This window comes from Aspergillus bombycis (assembly GCF_001792695.1).
Source record: "Aspergillus bombycis strain NRRL26010 chromosome Unknown contig00033, whole genome shotgun sequence".
In the NCBI taxonomy this organism is placed as follows: Eukaryota; Fungi; Ascomycota; class Eurotiomycetes; order Eurotiales; family Aspergillaceae; genus Aspergillus; species Aspergillus bombycis.
The window spans coordinates 14072-32532 of record NW_019170035.1 but is presented as its reverse complement, the minus strand read 5'-3'; the positions used below and the strand labels follow the sequence as shown (position 1 = coordinate 32532).

The following is an 18461-nucleotide window of genomic DNA, read 5'->3' as shown; positions in this document are numbered from 1 at the left end:
CTCCTTCCGCGTGGAGAAGCCACGTCCTGAAGTCAGCACTGAAGCATTGACGACCATATTAAGCAACTCCAAGGCCTAGGACCCGCGCTTGCAATCGACATGGTTGTCGGATTTGCCAAGTCGATTTGCTGGATGCGGCTTCAGAGCGGTCCAGACGGATGTGCGCGACGCGCTGGGCTACATGGCGATGGCCATGCACGAATATAACCTGGTCCTGCACACATTTTCATTTGGAAAACGAAGGATGAGGCGGTGGCACGAAAGTTGAAAGAACTCACGCCGCAAATGAGAGGGAGACTCAAGAGGGGGCTTGCCACGCCCTCACGCGGTGGACAGTACTAGTAGTGGGAAAGAAGCCAGAGCAAGGAGTTGCGAATATGTCCAAGTACTCAACAACAACAAATAAAAGTATGTATTCGAAACATCTTACCTGATTAACCTATGACCAACATTGAACTCAAGTACAAGGAGGGTTTGTTTCTTTAAGAGCGGACGAAGCTGTTGTCATTTTTCATTGTGTATAGCAAGGGCAACACTCTATCCTCGATTCTGTGACTGTCCCCTTAGGAACTAAGAAAATACCAAGGTCAATGATGGCTGGTGTTGGCCCAAACCACCCAACTGTGGCTGATATGCGGCGCAGCAAACGCGTCACAAGCCACACAATGTCTACTACTACCCAACAGACAAGCTAGTCTGTCAGTCGTAGCAGGAAGGATAAGCTTCCGTGACCATTAAATGCACCAGAATGGGTCAGGGGTTGAAAGCTTTGAAGGTTTGTTTTTTGAGAAGCTAACTCGTACCCACCAACACGATCAGTTTTCCATACTCAGTGTATTGCCCAGGTTTGGAAATTCTTCATCTGTTTCCACCTAGTACAATATGGCAGTGGTTTGGTTGAATCTCGGTGAGACTGGAGGTCCCTTAGGTTTAATGATTCCAGCACACAAAACTTTGAACTTTTGTGATCCAAGAAATTTGGGTTCTGGATCGCGCGGCCACTAACCAAGTCTTATACTAGCTTCAACTTGGTATGGAGACAACCACCACTCTTGGCGTCCTCCCCCGTGTCTGTCTGCATCATCCCTTGCGAGGTATCACACCAGCGCAATCGGTAGTCATAAGGTTGGAGAACGAATGACATGTTCGGACCACTTTTCAGAGAGCATGTCTGCCCGATCATTGGCACGACAGCCCCAGAATTCCCACCAAAGAGTGCAGGACACGCGCCAGATTAGAGGACGATCTACCATGACTACCGAAAATGCGCACCCCCAGTGTGGCTGTGTACAGATGAGTTATTGCTTGTCTGGGACAATATACGTCGGCCATCATAGTTTTCACTCTAGCTTTGGGAAATTCCCCTTAATTTTGTTTTTCTTATTTTTCTTGTCGTCTTGGCTCTCTGTCTTAATTTTTCTTGTTTTCTTTTTCACCCTTTTTGTTTGTGATGTTTTGCTCTCGTTGGCATTCTTTGAAACTACTGTTGGAGTTCTGAAAGAGGAGCCCCCTTGATTATCGTTCAATCATTTTAATTGAGATTCGTTATTTCTTTTTAATTTTTTTATGTCCCTCGCCTGCCTTCAGAATCAGTCGATTCGCTCTTTTTTTATCCACAAGACCAAAACCACGATCGCTGTTCTGCCGAGAAGGCTTGTCGTACTCAAGAAGTCTTGTCCTGGTCTTGGATTTCTTGGTGGCCACAACTGAGGCTGAGCTTCTTCAGACCCATAACTCAAGCCACACCGGGCCCCTCTATATGATATCGTCGCTCAGGCAAGCATCACATTAGTATGTTTTTTCATAATGCTGCCCATTGATGCTTAGCCTTGATGGTGTTTTGGCTGCGGCGGTTGTGCGACTGTGCCTCGACATGGCGCCCCTGTCACCACGCGGCTCGATGGCCTATAATTAGTATACCCACGAATTATCATTCTAACCTTCATATAGTATATAAATATTGACTAGTCTTTCCACAATAATAAGCGGGCAAGAACTTCATACGAACAATGCGTATGTCTTCTCACTCCCTCACTCCGGGTTCTTGATCATAATTAACATGGCTTCGGAATACAGATAAATATCGACGTCAAGCCAGAAACCTGGCATGGTATGACCATGATGGAGAGCCGTCAACTCACAACCCCTTCAAGAAATTTCGACGCCAACGGCCGCGCCGAACGGATTCTATCCAGCTCGAGAGCAAACTTACTCCTATCCGCACTGCAGGGGATGTGCGCCTCGACGAGGAGCGTCGCCGGCGGAAGGATATGACAGACGGCTTGGTAGGCCCAGAGCATTCGGATAGTTTCCCACCAGAGTCCTCTGGGACCGATCAGGTTACTCCTGATAGAGCGGGACGTGAGCCGTCAATGCACAGCAATGAACCCATTAACATATCAGCCCAAACCGGGCTAGATGAAGACCAGCTGGGAGGACCTCGAAAGAGGAGGACCTTCGCGAGCGGATTTGGGGATAAATCTCTAGATGGGGACACAGATTCGAACTCGGCAAAAGATGTCAACGAGAAGCCGAAGTTTACCGCCATGGGACAGTTGAAAGCGACCCTCTTCAATTCCTGGGTCAACATCCTTCTGCTTGCTGCTCCAGCTGGAAGTAAGTATAGATGTCTCTGACAACTAATATCACTGCTGACTATGCTCGAGTTGCATTGAATTATGTCGATGTTGATCCAGTTGCTGTGTTCGTGGTGAACTTTATTGCCATTATGTCTGTATCTCCCCATCTCGAAACGGACCTCACATTATGTAACTAACACAGGGTAGTCCTCTTGCAGCGATGTTGGGTTACGCGACAGAAGAGATTGCCATGCGGTATGATATACGAACTCTTTCAAGTATACGATAGCTAATGACTCTAGCACTGGCGAAACAATCGGTGGCCTACTCAACGCAAGTTTGGGTAAGTCATTAACTAAGTTTCTGCCACTTCTCTTTCTCATCTTGACTAACAAAACAATAGTAATGCCGTCGAACTAATTGTGGCCATCATTGCACTGGTCGACAATGAAGTCACGATCGTACAGACTTCCCTAATTGGAAGTATGCTCTCGAACCTTCTCCTTGTTATGGGGATGTGTTTCTTGTTTGGAGGTGTCAACCGCCTGGAGCAGCATTTCAACCCGGTCGTTGCCCAAACAGCAGCCAGTCTTCTAGCGTTGGCAGTGGGATGCTTGATTATTCCCACTGCCTTCCACAACTGGTCAGGCGGTAAGTTAATGAGCAGCCCTGTGGGATATTAAATGCTAATTCGACTCCAGCGGGCAACAGTGGTGTCGCAGAGCTCTCACGAGGTAAGTTACGTTCGTGGGCAGCTCATGGATCGTTGTCTCACAAATCACAGGAACCAGCATTATTATGCTGGTCGTTTACGGATGCTATCTTTTTTTCCAGTTGGGGTCGCACGCGGAGATGTACAACAGCCCGAGTCCCAAAGTTGAGAAGAGACGTGGGAAAGTGAACGACGGCGACACCCATCGGGGAATTGCGCAGATAGGCAAAATGACTGCCACCCTGGCGGGACAGAACGCACAGCAATTGAAACTGCAAGACCCGGACGAGGAAGAGGAAGAACCTCAGCTAAGCATTTGGGTAGCTGTGCTAACCTTGGCTATCTCGACGGCCCTGGTCGCACTGTGCGCTGAGTATATGGTATGGTATACCCCTAGAAGCCATCAGTCACGCCAAGCTGACTGTACAGGTTGATTCCATTAATGCGATTACGGACCGTGGCGGTGTCTCCAAGACCTTTGTTGGACTGATTCTCCTTCCAATTGTGGGTAACGCTGCCGAACATGCCACGGCCGTGACGGTGGCATGCAAGGACAAGATGGACTTGGCAATTGGCGTGGCCGTAGGGTCCAGCATGCAAATCGCGTTGCTGGTGCTTCCGCTGATCATTGTGATTGGATGGGGCATGGGTAAGTGAACTTCGACTATTGTTTTGTGAAGCTGTACGTTGCTAACTCTGTGTCTAGGCAACAATGACATGGTACGCTACTTCAATGCATTCTGACAATAGCCAGTTACTGACTCTAGCAGACTTTGTACTTTGACGCATTCCAAGTGATTCTGCTATTTGTTGCCGTTCTGTTGGTACGTCAACAGCCTCCTTAGCCACCAATATAACGTTACTAAATAGAGCCAGGTAAACTACCTCATTGCCGACGGTAAATCCCATTGGCTCGAGGGCGTCCTCCTGATGATGATGTACTTAATCATTGCCGTGGCAGCTTGGTAGGTACCCACCCTCACAACCGAATGATACAAAGCTAAATACGAGCAGGTTCTATCCCACCAAGACTGAGGAACAGATGAAAGCATGATACGAAGACATCCGAAGACTTCTAATGTCGCCATCCAATATACGATGATACCACTAATTTGAATTGACCCGACGTTGATTATGTTTCTGCCATACGCTTTTTAATCACTACAGAATGTTATACGATAGTGGATACCTCAACTCCCCCCCCGGTCCATAAGACTCTAAACCTACAGAGTAACATCCGAGAATACCCATCACACCACACACACACACACACACACAGACCCTCCACCTGCCCAGCAGCTTCCTGAACATCTCTTCTCACCTCTCCAAAGACAGGGTAAGGTAGTACTTCGTATAAAGAAGAAAGAAATCCACACGCGCCAATTTATTACCAAATACCTCGGCAGCAACTGCCTATCATACCAACCCATCAACACGTGTTGCCTACCCCACAAAACACTAAATCTGCATTTCTCCAACTGCTACCCAGCAGAGTTACAGAGCTAAAAAGCAATCTGCATCGGAAAAATATCCCCCTCCTCGGTCGCCTCCTACCTTTCCGCCCTCACACATGGGGGCCGTTGGGTTTAGCGCTTACGAAGCTCCGTTCCGCCGTTCACTTGCTATCGGTATTCGCCGGGGCAAACTACCTTCCCCGGATTCTGATGGTGTCGGGTAAATATTCTGGACTCGGACGGGAGGTCTATCTTTAGGTAATGGAAAACACCCCAGATAAATGAAGATCGGTGCTAGATCATGTTTCTATGGTTGTAATTGGCGGTTTATGATTGGGTTTGTCTGATGGAGGGAATCTCATCTATTTCGTATATATAGGTACGGAGCACAGGGAGAGTAGGTTACGGTCTCGGAACGATGAGTAGGGGGGTAAGCGAAATGAGCGTGCACCAACAATACACAAGTGAGACGCATTAGTATAAGTGCGCTATCTGGGGGATGGAATCGCCCTGTGGCAGCCTGATATACCTGGCCTCTTGTCTATTTTCTCATTTGGCAATTGGTCTTGGCGAGTGTACTACGTAGGAAAGAGAATATCACTTGGACTAGGATCCCGGATCTCGGGGTTTAAGCCGAGGATGAAATCGGCAGAAAGGATCCAATGGCATTGGAAGCGTTTGCCGAGCTCCAGAGCAGTTTCAGGCCGTGACAGCACAGGAGAAGACTCAAGCGTCGATAACTGGACTACGTGGACGAGTTACATCGAGTGCTTGACTTGGTTTCATTTCTCTCGTGAACCATACTGGATTCTGGCTCTTGCTATGGACGATTGGCCTCCAGCGAGTGGGTTACTTGGTCATTGAAACTTCCACGTGATTGATAGACCCTCGACATGGGGGTGGAGTGTTTGCCCGAATCTGTACACACGTCCAGCGCTGGCTCGCAATAACGCCACTGGGCTCGGTTGGACAAAGGGCAGGGTCGACGTGAATGGCTGCTGTTCAGGGGACCCATGGGGTCTGTACCTGTGGCGCCAATAAATAAAATGAATTAGCTTTGGGGCTGAAGTGTCAGGCCCCCGTCAGGACCACCAAGAGTCCACGTTGACCATTAGAGTCGGCGAGCTCCTGTCCCGGGCCGGCGAAGGTCAAGGGCCCGTGAAGACTCGCAACGACCTGCAATCAGGTCAAGGTCCAGCGGTGTACCGTCTGACGGTTTCCTTTTGTCTTTGTGTGTTTGGAAATAAAGACTACACGGCCGGATTTGGCACCCGAAGAAGTAGACACATGGCATGGCGTACAAAGAAAGCACAAAGCATGCCTTCCCGTCGGGCGTACTTTTTTTATTCAAAGAGTCGTTCAAAGACTCGAGCACCGCCGTTTATGATAGTGGATGTTACTGATGGAGCGCCCAGAGTGGCGCCACGGCGCCACGGACCGATTGGTCTCATGGTAATATTATTAAATCTGATCGTGGATAGAGCACTATGGAGTTGAGTGCTCCGTAGAAATGGAGTAAGCCCTAGCTATCTAGAGCACGGAACACTCCGTATGCGATCCGATGGGAAGCACATTGGTAGATCGCGCACACCGATATTTAGCCAGTTCGCCGGAAAATTGAAAGCTGAATGAGAAATAACCCCCCCAAGCGTTGTATGTATCCATCCAATGAAGATTTCGGGGTAAAGGGCAGCGAGACACTGGATAAAATAAGACGCTGTGATCCGTCCAAAGAGGTTCGGTTGGTCCAAAGGTACTAACTACGTACTGACAGGACCCCAGACTCCGGAAATTTTCTTAGTTCCGTTAGTAAGTTCGATACCAATGTTTAAAAACTTAGATTAATCCCATGTAGGTAATAGACCTCCGTTTCGGAAAATCTTCTTTTTGATTCGATCCAGACGGCACTGGGCTAGGCCGAGGACAGATGGATACACGAGGCGTGGCGGCCAGTCGCGACAAATGAAAACCGGTCATATACGGGGCTATTCTTAAGCCGTGCGGCCACTGGCCGAGTCCAGACGGAGCACATCAAAGGATGGGGCCGACCATGCCGTTCCCAGGGTGAGGGAGTGGAGATCTCGCGTGGGAGGATGGATCCTGGTCGTTACGCTTGCTTTTATGGTCGATTATTTCATTGCTTCCATGTTTGAATCACGGGGTTGTTTTCGGGAAACCTTAGTCTCGGAGTAATAATGAAGGGTGAGGTTAGTCAAAAGGTTGGGGGTACAACCTCACCCGTGTGCCCTGTACTTCGGGAGGTAGTAGTAGTCTCTGCACCTGCGACATACTACTGTAGTACGAACAGGCTAGCATTGGAGATACAGCGTGTCATCCAATCTCCTTACTGTGACTGGCACCGTGTCGTCGCACTCCCTACCGGAGAGAAGAAGCAAATTCGGACGATGTACAAGGTATAGGACCGGGTCGATTTACACAAGTCCTTTGTACCTGCTACCTCCGTAGTTACATCTCCAGATGATACAGTTTGAGTAAGGCTTCAAAATCTGCAGAGCACCTGACACGGGAGAACTTGGCTGCGGGTAGTATTTCCTTATATAGCAGGTAGGAAATAATACTCCCTTCAATAGGGTGCTGCTGTTCTTTTTTTTTTTTTCCCGTTTTATTTTTTATTTGATTTGTGTTTTTAGGGCATCCCGTACCACCTTCTCACCTTTTCCTCCATTGACATCGGGTTTCCTCCGGGGATCCCCGATTTATCCCACGGCCCAACTACTATTACTTAAACGAATCATAACCTAATTATGAACGAAGAATCAACGAAGAGGCCATTTGCGGGGATCGGTTCGCTTGTCTAGCCTCGGGTGGTAACTGGGGACCAATCATGAATGGCGGCTGGGGCCGAGCAGCGACACGGGACCGGTTAAAATGGGACTGCGCAGAGGGCCGGTCTGGGAATTCCGATGTTGGTCGGGTCGGGTTCGATTCATTCCCAGAGCGTGGGGTCATACTGTACGACTCCCGTGGGCAAACAAAGATCTCATTCATTCCTTGAAGATACTCCGTACGGATTAATCCACACGAAACTAAAACGAACAAACTAGAAAAAGAAAATAAGGGGGTTATGAGTTGTACAGGTGATGCTATATCGTATGAGATTTGGGATCAACGTCGTACACATGACCTAACACATGATATAATATAACATGATCTTCTCTGTATGGACAAACTCTCATGTGCAGACAGCGTTTTCCGTGTCGATCGGGATTCTATCCCTGTGAGTGCCAGCCAATCTCCGTTGGCATACTGTCTGGTCCTCAAATCAGTATCGAGACAAGGATGAGCAGTCCATTAGGATCTCGCTTCTCTCCCCGCGGGGAGGCCCCAATGCAGGAAGGGCCTTAAGGATTAAAAAAATAAAATAAAATATAAATAAATCAAAAAGAAGTCAGCCTGCGTGGCTGAAGTTACAGCTGAATCCATACCCGACGGACGAAAATAAAATCCCATGAACATGAGTCGATACCCGAGGTTCGTTAGTTGAGGAGTGTGATTCATTTGCCGTTTCCCCTCATTTTGCAATTTTGGGATCTTATTTTTAGAGTTTGGAGTAAGGATGCAGCTGGGGTACTGTCAAGCTTGGGATCCGTGTGAACTTATAGGGCTCAACGTGAGCTTGTTGTTCGAGCTCCCAGTCAGACAGCGGTGGATGGCATGATATTTCTGGCTGTCCTCTTCTCAACCCCGGATAATAACCGATCGGAATTATAGATGCGACCCAGCTATGGGGAAGTAGACGAAGGGGGAAATAATTAACAAAATAGGAGCGATGACAGATCTGGATAAATGTTATGATTGATATTTATTTTAGCAATGTGTGTGGATGCGCGTTGCCCCAAGAACTGGATAACCGTTTTGCCTTTTTGGACGACAATAAGCCGGGGAAGGGAAAAATGGTTATGTAATAGCTTGAATGCTGGAGCAGTAAATTTGCGGTGTCAAGTGACGTTCCGCACGGCTGCTGGTAACCGGCTTCTTCGGTCGGCCGGTAGGGAAATGAAATTGGAATCCATAGAGGGAGCACCTTCCAATTTTTTAATACACAAGCCCAGGTTTAGGTCCAGTGTAGATTCTTTGCATGATTCATGATTTCATTACACTGCACATATAACTCGACCACTAGGCTTAGTGGATTTTAAGTAATCGTGAAGGTGGATGTCAGGCAGTAGTCACTGTAATAAGAGTTTCCTATCGATCGGGTCGGGTCTACTGGCCGCCAACTGGTAGTTCCCGAAGGACTTCGTATTATTACGAGCCATGACAAGCAGACGGCAGCCTCTCCGGACGGAACCCCAGTAAAATTATGGTAATTTACCCGACTCTCGGCCACTCTTTTTTTTTTTTTTTCCCTTTTGCCTCCCCACGCTGCTTGCTGTGGTCTACTCTCGTGTCTACGTTGGTATGTTTTGTCCGGTTGGACATGGAAATTGTTCCCGGATTGGATAACTCACGTCAGTATTATGGTATGATTTGAATTTTGAATGATACCCCTCAAGAAATATTCACTCACACTCTCAACTCGTCTCTCAGCATCTATGATCACATTCATCGGCTCTCGGAAACTGGGGCTCCACCTCCCACTCTCCGGCGGCTCGGTCGCGTCCTTGCATCGACTTGCTGCTCACCAGCGACACTAGACCCACTGGGGACTAACGCTGGCCGGGCCTCCGCAATTCCTGCCCCAGTGGATGTGCCTGAGATTCCTCTTAGTCTTATGCCTAGTTAGTATGCTCGTCCGCCGGAAGGAGAACAAAAGAGAGAGCGAACAACGAGAGGAACCATTCTTATTCCTCGTCTTCCCTCCGTCTCCCCCTTTGATTACCCTTTTTCTCTTTTTTTCTTTTTTTTATTCTTTCCCTCCCTTAGCTCCTCCCCCACACTACCCGACGGGTGTTAAGACCTTCCCCATTTCCTCAGCCATTTCGCCTTGCCGGACCGGTGCCCCGACCCTGGGCTGAGAGTTTCCCCCACACTCCGCTTATTCCCGCTTTTCTCTCGTCTTGCCGCAGTGTGTGCGTGTGAGAGAGACTTTCTTGTGGTGGATTTACTGTGCTTTTTTGCCTGCTCCGTCACCTAAACTCCACATACCTTTGCGGGCGTGCTTTTATCCACGTCGCACATTACCCTAGTTCTTTTTTTATTTCCTCTCTCTCTCTCTCTCTCTCTTCCCTGCCCTTCCGCCTCATTTTTACTCTTCCGCCTGTTTGTCACTTGGACGCTAGCTACCACCACTTATCCAACTGTCTGTAAGGGGTCCGGTGCTGCGCACGGGAACATACTTGAGAGACAAGGGAAGAAAGAAAAAAAAAAAGGAAAAAGAACGCTACGGTGCTGAAGGTCGGTCAACCTTTCGGACTTTGCGTGACCGCGCCTGTTGTACTAACGCAAATACTACAGCCGAGGGAGGTCGGCCCTTTCTGTCACCCCTTTTCCCCAAAGCATCACGACACTGGTTCGGAATCCCGGGGAAATATTACCGGAGAAATACCGCGGGAAACAACGCTGAGGAGGCCTCACCACAACGTGTCGCCAGCAGCCGTTGGGGCTGCATTGTCCCTCCCCCTTCTTGGATTCCCTCCCTTTGATCCGCCCCCTTCATTTCTATCCGATCGACGAGGGAGACGGAAGACCCCGTCTCGCGCGTCTCGAATCTTTCCCATAATGCGGTCCAGCATCGCCTGCGCCCGCTGCCGTCGCAGCAAGATTAAATGTGTCAATGCCGGCATCGACACCACCTGTCGCGCCTGTGAATCGTCCGGCCGAGAATGTATATATCCTACGCCAGCCATCGGTGTCGGTGGAGCTGCTGCCAAGCGGGATCTCGCTGCTTTGGCAGATGGAGATGATCGCAATGGAGACATGGATGGCCCGAAAAGGCAACGGCCTCGCAAGTCCGTTGCGGTCTCGTCATCCGCAGCAAAGGATGCCGCCAAAGGAACCCTCGATGTGCTCGATTCGTCCATATTGACGGTTAAGGTCTGGGAAGCTGTGTTCGACTTATTCCAGTCCCATTTTGCGACTATTTTACCTTTCCTGCACCCTGCTACCTTTATGGGCCACATTCGACAGCTCTCCGGCCCTCAGTCGTCCTCATCATCGACCGCTCCTACAAATCAAGAACATTCCCGAGAAAACGCTCAGAGTCCACCAGCAGCAAAATCAGATCCAAGTCCTTTGATTCCCCTCGGAGTGCTTGCCCTCACTGCTCGTTTCCATCCCCAGCTCGTTGCCTACCACTCTCCCGCATCACAAGGAAGCCCTTCCAATCCAGCTCTCGCGTCCGAGTTCTATGCGACAGCACTGCGCAGCCGGCTGGCCGGTGTTGACGGTGCCAGCCTTGCCATAACCGACTTGACCCGCGTGCAAGCATTGTTAATGTTGGCGCTCCACGAATGGGGCATGTGTCGTGGTAAGAGTGCGTGGTTATATGTGGGCATGGCCATCCGACTGTCCCAGGCGATGGGTCTTCCCTACGAACTAGAGAATGATGTCTTCTCACGAGATGGCCCCAGATCACCCTCCGCGTTTAGAACGGAAACAGAACTCTTTGGTATTTCCCGACGCGGTATGGAGCTGAAGGAACAAACGTCCGACGATGTGATTGCGCAAGAAACCAAGCGACGCACCTTTTGGGCATGCTTTATCCTTGATCGGTGTTTGAGCAGTGGCAAGTATCGCCCGCGCATGATCCGGGTTAAGGAACTAGGCATTCAGCTTCCTAGTGACAACGCATTCGCCTTTGGAGAGCGCGTGCGTACCTCGCGCCTGAGTGAGCCCGTTGTTCGCCGCCCGCAGAGCTTTGGCGCACAGGGTGTCCAGATACCTAGCATTCGTCAGAGTCTGGGGGGCTTCGGTGACGACAAACTTCCGAGTAACATCACCCCTGACCCAAAGTCTTGGTCCCCCATTTCTCGGAGAAAGGACTCAAGTGAGGATGAGATCGATCGCTGGGAAATTGGTGCCGAAGAGGCCGTGTTGAGTCGCGTCATCCGTATCATTCGCATCTGGGGCAGTATTGCAAAGTGGTCTTGTGCTGGTGGAAGAAGGTGTGCTAGTAATTCCTCTATCTCATTTAGATAAAGCTAACTAACGATCATAGAACCGAACAATTGCCCCCATGGCATCCTGACTCACAATTCTCTAAACTTCGGTCGATCTTGGGTGAATTCCAGGATGGACTGTCCCGCAACCTTCAATACTCGACGCGCAATACGGACACTCATATCATGTACAAGACCAATCTTTCCCCTTACACCCTGATGCATGTGGTCTACTTTCTCTCAGTCCTCGTCCTTCACCGTGCCTACATCCCATTTCTTCCTGTACGCTGTGCAGAGCCCGTTGGTCCTCTAGACGAGCCTCTCTTTCCTGGCGAAAAAGTGGGCGCACCCGATGGTTTCTGGCGCGAGAGCGCTCGCGAGCTCTTTAGTGCCGCCCGACAGATGATGGACTTGGTCGTAACCTGCCAGGACCGAGGTGTGCTCGTCGAGAACCCATTGGTGGGCTTCGCTGTCTACAATGCTGCCTTCATTGGTATCTACGCAGCACACTTTCCACACATGGATCCAGAAGGGATCCTTGGTTCAAAATCCAATCCGACTGGTGATGGCAATCAACCAGGCCAAGGCCAGACTCGGAAAGCTCTCGATATCCTCCGCGAGATGCGGACACGCCTTAAAATGGCGCGTGGGTGGTTCCGTACACTTAACCGACTCCATAGTTATTTCTCCAAGGTCAAACAGGATTTCCGCCGGCACTCCCGTAAACTGGAAACGATCCCCGAGGTTATGGACATACAAGCCAGTGGTATCCGGCCCGTCCGTGAGGGCGGAGTAGGTGGCGGTCTTGAAGAATTTAAGATGCTCGAAAAGTTGTTCCTTGACTTCGGTTCTATCGAAGACCAGTTACCAGAAAACGGCGGCGATGAGGATGGCGCGGCTGGAGTCAGTGATCGGGTGACCAACATCAGCGATGCTGGCAGCAACGCTGTTCGCAGTGATCCAGGAGAATCTATGGAGGTTTCGCTAGATGGCGCCGGTGGACGCCGTGAGTCCTGGGTGCCCATTAATAGTCCTGGTATGCCGCTCCCTGGGCCCGATGGCGAGCGACGCCCTAGTCTCCCGTTGCCTCCTGGTCGGTCGTTGCAATCCCAATCTCCGTTCTCGCTTCCATCGCTGCAGCATCACCCCGAGGGATCCTTATATAACAATTCATCTCCTACGCTTCCGGCCATTGGACCGGCCGGTTCCTACGGGGCTCCACCCGCCACAACATCAGGCGCAACGTCGGCGCAATACAGCACAGTTGCATCCCAGTCTGGCCGTCTTCAGCCCCTGAACCCATGGTTGGGTCCCCGCCAGCAACCGCCACCACCACCATACTCTCAGTCTCTACCCCCTATCAATGCCGCTCCATCGCATGGTCTTCCGCTGTTGCCGCCTCCTGGCTCAGTGCACCCGGCAGCCTCCCCTCCAGCGACGGTAGATGGCATGGACAGCTTCACCACAAATAGCACGTGGTCTACTAGCCTGGGTGGCGAAGACGTGCTGGCATTCCTGGAGGGATGCGAGTACGATCAAATGCCGGGGGTCATGCCATCGGATGGCGGACTGTCGGGCAGTTGGCTCAGCACCGTCTGGACCGAGTTTTGCCGTTGACGTTCCTTGATGTTTTCTTTCTCGTTCTATCTTTGATGATTGATATTAGGTCATTGTCTTTGCATCCTTTCGTCTGTACTATTATTTTTGTGCGCGCCATGTACTGTATGAGTATGTATGCCGTTTCAGCGGAATCACGATCACACGAGGGTTGGGCACAAGGTCGGTCAAAAGGTGGTCCTCAAGGGTATCGGGAGGATGGGACTCGACATCGAGTTTGACTGCTTTACTGGGCGTATGTTAGGGATGGATTGATTTTACCTTGAGCGCGGCGTCTGGTTGATTGCTTGACTGGGATGGGACTCCTTGCGATTTGCATGACTGTTGAACGACTTTTTTTTTTTTTTTTTTTTTACTGATGACGAATCCGCACTGTGGTTTTTTTTTATTTCTTTCGTTTGATATCTTTCGTTGTTTACTTACTTTACAAAAGTAAAGCATACCCAGGTTTTTGTTGTATTATCTTGATGGGTGACTGCACCACAAGGCTTCCTTTTCCGTCATTTTATCTCCCTACCAGTCATTTTATCTATGCAATCCTCTTTGCTACAATGGACCTATGACGTTCAGTGAATAGCCCTAAATTGTGAAAGTTATTAAGTACGGATGATCCGTGCCGATCACTAGGTAACCCAGATAAAAGTAGTAACGCAGCAACAAGTCCAGTGAATCAATGCATCAATCATGACCATATCCTCATCAAAGCCGCTTGGGAGAACCGACCAACTCCACATCCGCAGCAACCGCCCTGTGATCCGAATTGAAAATTCCATCATCAAACCGATTGGTGAGGATGCCATACGCACGGATATTCCACGGGACATGACCACCTTTGAGAGGTCCCACCAGGACGTAGTCCAGAAGCGCATCATCAATGGGGGTATCATTGAAGCCCGTCCAAGAATTCACATTGCCATAGCGCCTCTCCCCATCCACACAATCCCTTGTATGGACCATAGCACCTGCAGTGAGAACCCCAAACGCATCGTTATTCTCCCTCGAATTCGTATTGAAATCCCCACACAGGACCACGCCATCCACAGGATCCGAGCCCTTCTTCTTCAGCACCTCCTCCATCCACTCCAGAATCAACTTCGCACTCTCGAACCGTGCCACCTTCCCCCGGTCATCCAGATGCGTATTCATCGCCAGCACCTTCCTCCCCGTGTCCCGATGCCGCAAAACAGCATACGTCACAATCCGCCTATACGCCGCATCCCACCCCCGGGACGGCGTCTCCGGCGTCTCCGACAGCCAGCGCGTGGTGGACCATTCCACCTCCCAGACCCTAGCCCGGTAAATGATGGGCGAGTACTCGCCCTTCTGGCCGCCGTCGCGGCCGCTCCCCACGTGTTTCCAGATCTCCTCGCCTTCCGCACTCTCGCTGTCGGGGGCGGTGTTCAGGCCAGTCAGGATGTCGGTGAGCTGACTGTGCATGACCTCCTGGAGACAGATGATGGCCTCGGGGTTGTGGGTTGTGTTGAAGTCGAGTTGGTTGACGATGTGGTTTCGGCGGATGTTCCATGGTTTCTCCGGGGGAAAGGTGAACCAGGGGATGGTCCGGATGTTGTGGGTTAGGAGGCGGATGGGGATGGGTTTGGTTTTGGGTGAGGCCATTTTTTTTTTTTTTTTTTTACTTTCTAAGGGAATTTTAGTATTTGTTTCTGGGTTGAAATGATTTCTTTACTAAAATTGTACAATTGATGAGTTGAATGAATGCTAAGGCGGGACCATTGGAGGTAAAAGTAGGGCTGGCACGGGGACGGGAAATTAGTACATGCTGTAACGATTCCATCATCGCCAAGTCATGCGGAATTCAGTTGTTTTTGATATGATCTCGATGTTGGAGCCATGGGAGCCCATGTGGTCTGGATGGATCTGTATGGGCGGAGGCCGACCATTACGAATGATTTTCATGGTGGCTTGCGGAGTTTTGAACTCGACGCGGAGATCATGTCGGTTAGAAGAGGGGAAACTTCCGTTTAGAGGATGGGTTGGCCATTGATATATGCGAGAACAGAACAAATCAATGGTGCAGCATATGATAGAGGGCCTATTGAGGGTTGTTTGTCGGGATGCGATTGTATCACATGTGGAATTAGGGCTAGATTTGCAGGTTACTTAATATACAGGAAGCTCAAGCCTCGCCTTTGAGATGACTTGCGATACGAGGTGCCACAGTGGCGGTGCCGGAGTGAGTGACTATTAACTATGCTAATGCTGGGTTTGTAAGTGCCTTTTTAGTTACTGTTCTGACAGGTAAATAGCAACTTCACTTCTACTGGTAGGAAGAGGCGCGTCCAGTTGATCATATACTAGTTCGAATGATATATTAGTCCAGTCTATTCACCCAGTCAGGCAGGTTGAAGGTAGAGGAGCCTGGGATACTACTACAAGATCTCTCTTGAGGATCTAATTTTGCTTGAGTATTTACATGATGATGACCTATTATTGTCACTGGGTGACTTATCATCGATGAATCCCTTAGAATGAATGGATAGATGGGGAGAACTTCATATGGGTATCATCTTAACTCGGTTTAGCGTGATACAGACACAGACGGGTAATACCGATACATCGTGCTCACTTAAGTTTCCGTCCACTGGAACGAACTTCAACGCTCAGGAACTTTACAGCTGCTGTTCTGCAGGCTCAATTCTCCATCGGCTGCTCATCTATCGCTTAATGGATATACAGAGATTCAACACATCATAGAGGGATAACATCCATAAAGTAAAATCACGTCGTGCACCCAGCATGGCGGAAAACGCCTATCCTTACGACACTGCCGTCGTCCGCGAACTGCTCAAAAATAAACGCAAGACCCGCGGCATCCGCTCCTGTTTCCCTTGCAGACACCGTAAGGTCCGTTGTGATGGAAGAGAACCATGCTCCAATTGCATCAAGCGCGGCCATAGCGAGTTATGTCGTGTGCCGACTACTTCCGGCAGCGAGGCGAGAGCACTACAACCTACACCGAGGGATGTTCAAGGGCCGAGTGAGCTAAATCTAGATGCTCTGTATGTTCTATTCGCCAATCTTCGGCAGCTTATTGACTTTGTGATAGAAATAGTACAATTGAAGAGGCGCAATCCCAGCCTTCAACTGACCCCAGCCTTCTCATCTCTAAGCTGGAGAAGATCGAGGAGCAAATCTCCTCGCTCAAGGCGGACCTACGCGCGACTGTTACGGCGACGTCCCACAGTCCTCACTCCGTAAGTGAAACTCGCAATACTGGCCAATTACGTACCCAACCAGCTAGTAAATCGCCTGGACGCTACTTTGTCGAAGACGCTACAGGCGCCACTATCTATCTGGGAATCCACTCAGACACCCCTCTTGCACTGGGGTGTCGTCGAGCGTCGGCAACCGGAGATGCGATGCTGCATGATGCACTAATCGACCAATTTGTTCCACGGGCATATCCTTTCACTAATCTCTGGGGGGCGGAGGCAACAGCCAAGAACGTCTGTGAGACGTTGCCGGACGATTCGGATATCATCCGGTATGCATCTCTGACTTGATAGTATTTAGTTCTGAAGCTAGACACTCTCGATATTTGCTTTCCCGAGACTAACTAACTACCGTAGGTACTGGCAGGTCTACCAATCAATTGTTTACCCGTTTTACCCGTCGCTGGTGACCATCGACCAGTTCGGCCCTGCTTTGTTCGCATTTTTAGACGAACGAGCTGCATCTGAAGAAGCTACAGCTGAAGATTTCGGACCTGATTCGTCTTGGTTGGCGCTATTATTCGCTGTGCTAGCTTGTGGGGTGCAGTTTTCAGATGATCCGATCAAGGAGCGGGATTTGCGGTCAAAGGTCCTCAGTATGTTGATACTGCCTTTCGTTTGGAAAATCTAGTATAAAACTAACAACGTAGTTTGCTCATCCTTCCAATGTCTTCGCATGTCAAACTTTTTCAACCATACCAACCTGGATCAGATCCAGGCCATGGCACTGATTGGGCATTGTTTGCGCAATAATCTGGATACCAACAGTGCATGGATACTGATGGGTATGCATATGGCCCTCGACATCTAGCTACATATATTGATTGTGGCAGGTTCAACCATTCGATTAGCTCAGAGTATTGGTCTCCATGAGGCATCCCCGTCTCTCCCAGAATCCGAGCAATTCCAGCGCAACAGATTATGGTATGCCCCCTCGATATACCCCTGGCTGCACAACTAAGAAAAGGATAGGTGGACAATCGTTTGGCAAGATACATTCCTCTCATTTACATACGACCGTCCCCCAAGTACAATCACAATGAGTTGCCCCATCCCGTATAGACAGCAAACCGAGGGCCTTTCATTCCAAGAATCCATTTTCACTATTTGCAACATCCTCCTTAACAAAGCACGACAAGAGACAGCTGGAAATCTCGAAGACCCACAGCAGAGCGCGCTCAGGTATAAACGACAGTTTGAAGAAGTTTGGGACGACGCCGCCCCGTTTCTCACGGACAAGTCACGGTGCACCTCAGTCCAAGCTCATCTAGAACGATTAGCCCTTGGAGTCCATTTAGGATATGGTATTTGCAGACTGAGCCGAGTATATATGAGTGAGGTGGAACCTCATTCTTCCCTTTACAATGGTGCTGCGATGGACTGTGTAAACCAGGCGATGCAAGCGATCGAGAGTTTTCTTGATCTTCATCGGTTCTCGGCGAGCGTTTGTCGGTCGTGGGCGTTTGTGCATAACGCGGTTAGCTGTGCAATTACACTCAAGGGGCTAGAGACACTACCCATGGCGGACCAGCGGAACCCAGACGTGCTTGTGCAGCGCCTAATCGCAGTGCTAGAGAAAGAGGAGAAGGATTCTGAGTGGTGCGATGCTGATACGAATGTTCGGTATTTTGGGCCGTATTCTCGGGCCCTGAAAGCATTGCGAGAGACTTATCGAGAGGTCGCGGTGTGACATACAGCCAGGTGAGAGCTATAACTCTTTACCGTAAGAGATTTGTGCTCTAACTCAACCTCTATTCTATAATGGAGCAGCAGCATACATTCCAGCCCTAATCATAAACATCTAT

The 18461-nt window shown here is 49.8% G+C and overlaps 4 protein-coding genes across 4 annotated transcripts; 3 read left to right on the top strand and 1 right to left on the bottom strand.

Annotated features, from left to right (window-relative positions):
* Positions 1 to 882: 882 nt before the first annotated feature.
* Positions 883 to 4345, top strand: ABOM_005278 (hydrogen/calcium exchanger domain-containing protein; the record flags this gene model as incomplete). Its single annotated transcript, XM_022532407.1, has 13 exons — positions 883 to 907; positions 2077 to 2616; positions 2667 to 2734; positions 2787 to 2834; positions 2882 to 2922; positions 2983 to 3230; positions 3281 to 3313; positions 3364 to 3671; positions 3721 to 3940; positions 3998 to 4011; positions 4062 to 4115; positions 4168 to 4256; positions 4306 to 4345. The coding sequence occupies 13 exons, from the start codon at positions 883 to 885 to the stop codon at positions 4343 to 4345; spliced, it is 1728 nt and encodes a 575-aa protein (XP_022390030.1).
* A 6082-nt stretch (positions 4346 to 10427) lies between these two features.
* On the top strand, positions 10428 to 13423 carry ABOM_005277 (putative C6 transcription factor; the record flags this gene model as incomplete). The annotated part of the gene is made up of 2 exons (XM_022532406.1): positions 10428 to 11812; positions 11866 to 13423. The coding sequence occupies 2 exons, from the start codon at positions 10428 to 10430 to the stop codon at positions 13421 to 13423; spliced, it is 2943 nt and encodes a 980-aa protein (XP_022390031.1).
* Positions 13424 to 14122: 699 nt separating this feature from the next.
* ABOM_005276 (endonuclease/exonuclease/phosphatase family protein) lies at positions 14123 to 15040 on the bottom strand (the record flags this gene model as incomplete). Its single annotated transcript, XM_022532405.1, has 1 exon — positions 14123 to 15040. One exon carries the CDS (start codon positions 15038 to 15040, stop codon positions 14123 to 14125), a length of 918 nt encoding a protein of 305 aa, XP_022390032.1.
* A 1140-nt stretch (positions 15041 to 16180) lies between these two features.
* Positions 16181 to 18346, top strand: ABOM_005275 (Zn(II)2Cys6 transcription factor; the record flags this gene model as incomplete). Its single annotated transcript, XM_022532404.1, has 6 exons — positions 16181 to 16443; positions 16491 to 16928; positions 17014 to 17252; positions 17307 to 17441; positions 17490 to 17580; positions 17629 to 18346. 6 exons carry the CDS (start codon positions 16181 to 16183, stop codon positions 18344 to 18346), a joined length of 1884 nt encoding a protein of 627 aa, XP_022390033.1.
* Between the last annotated feature and the right edge of the window lie 115 nt (positions 18347 to 18461).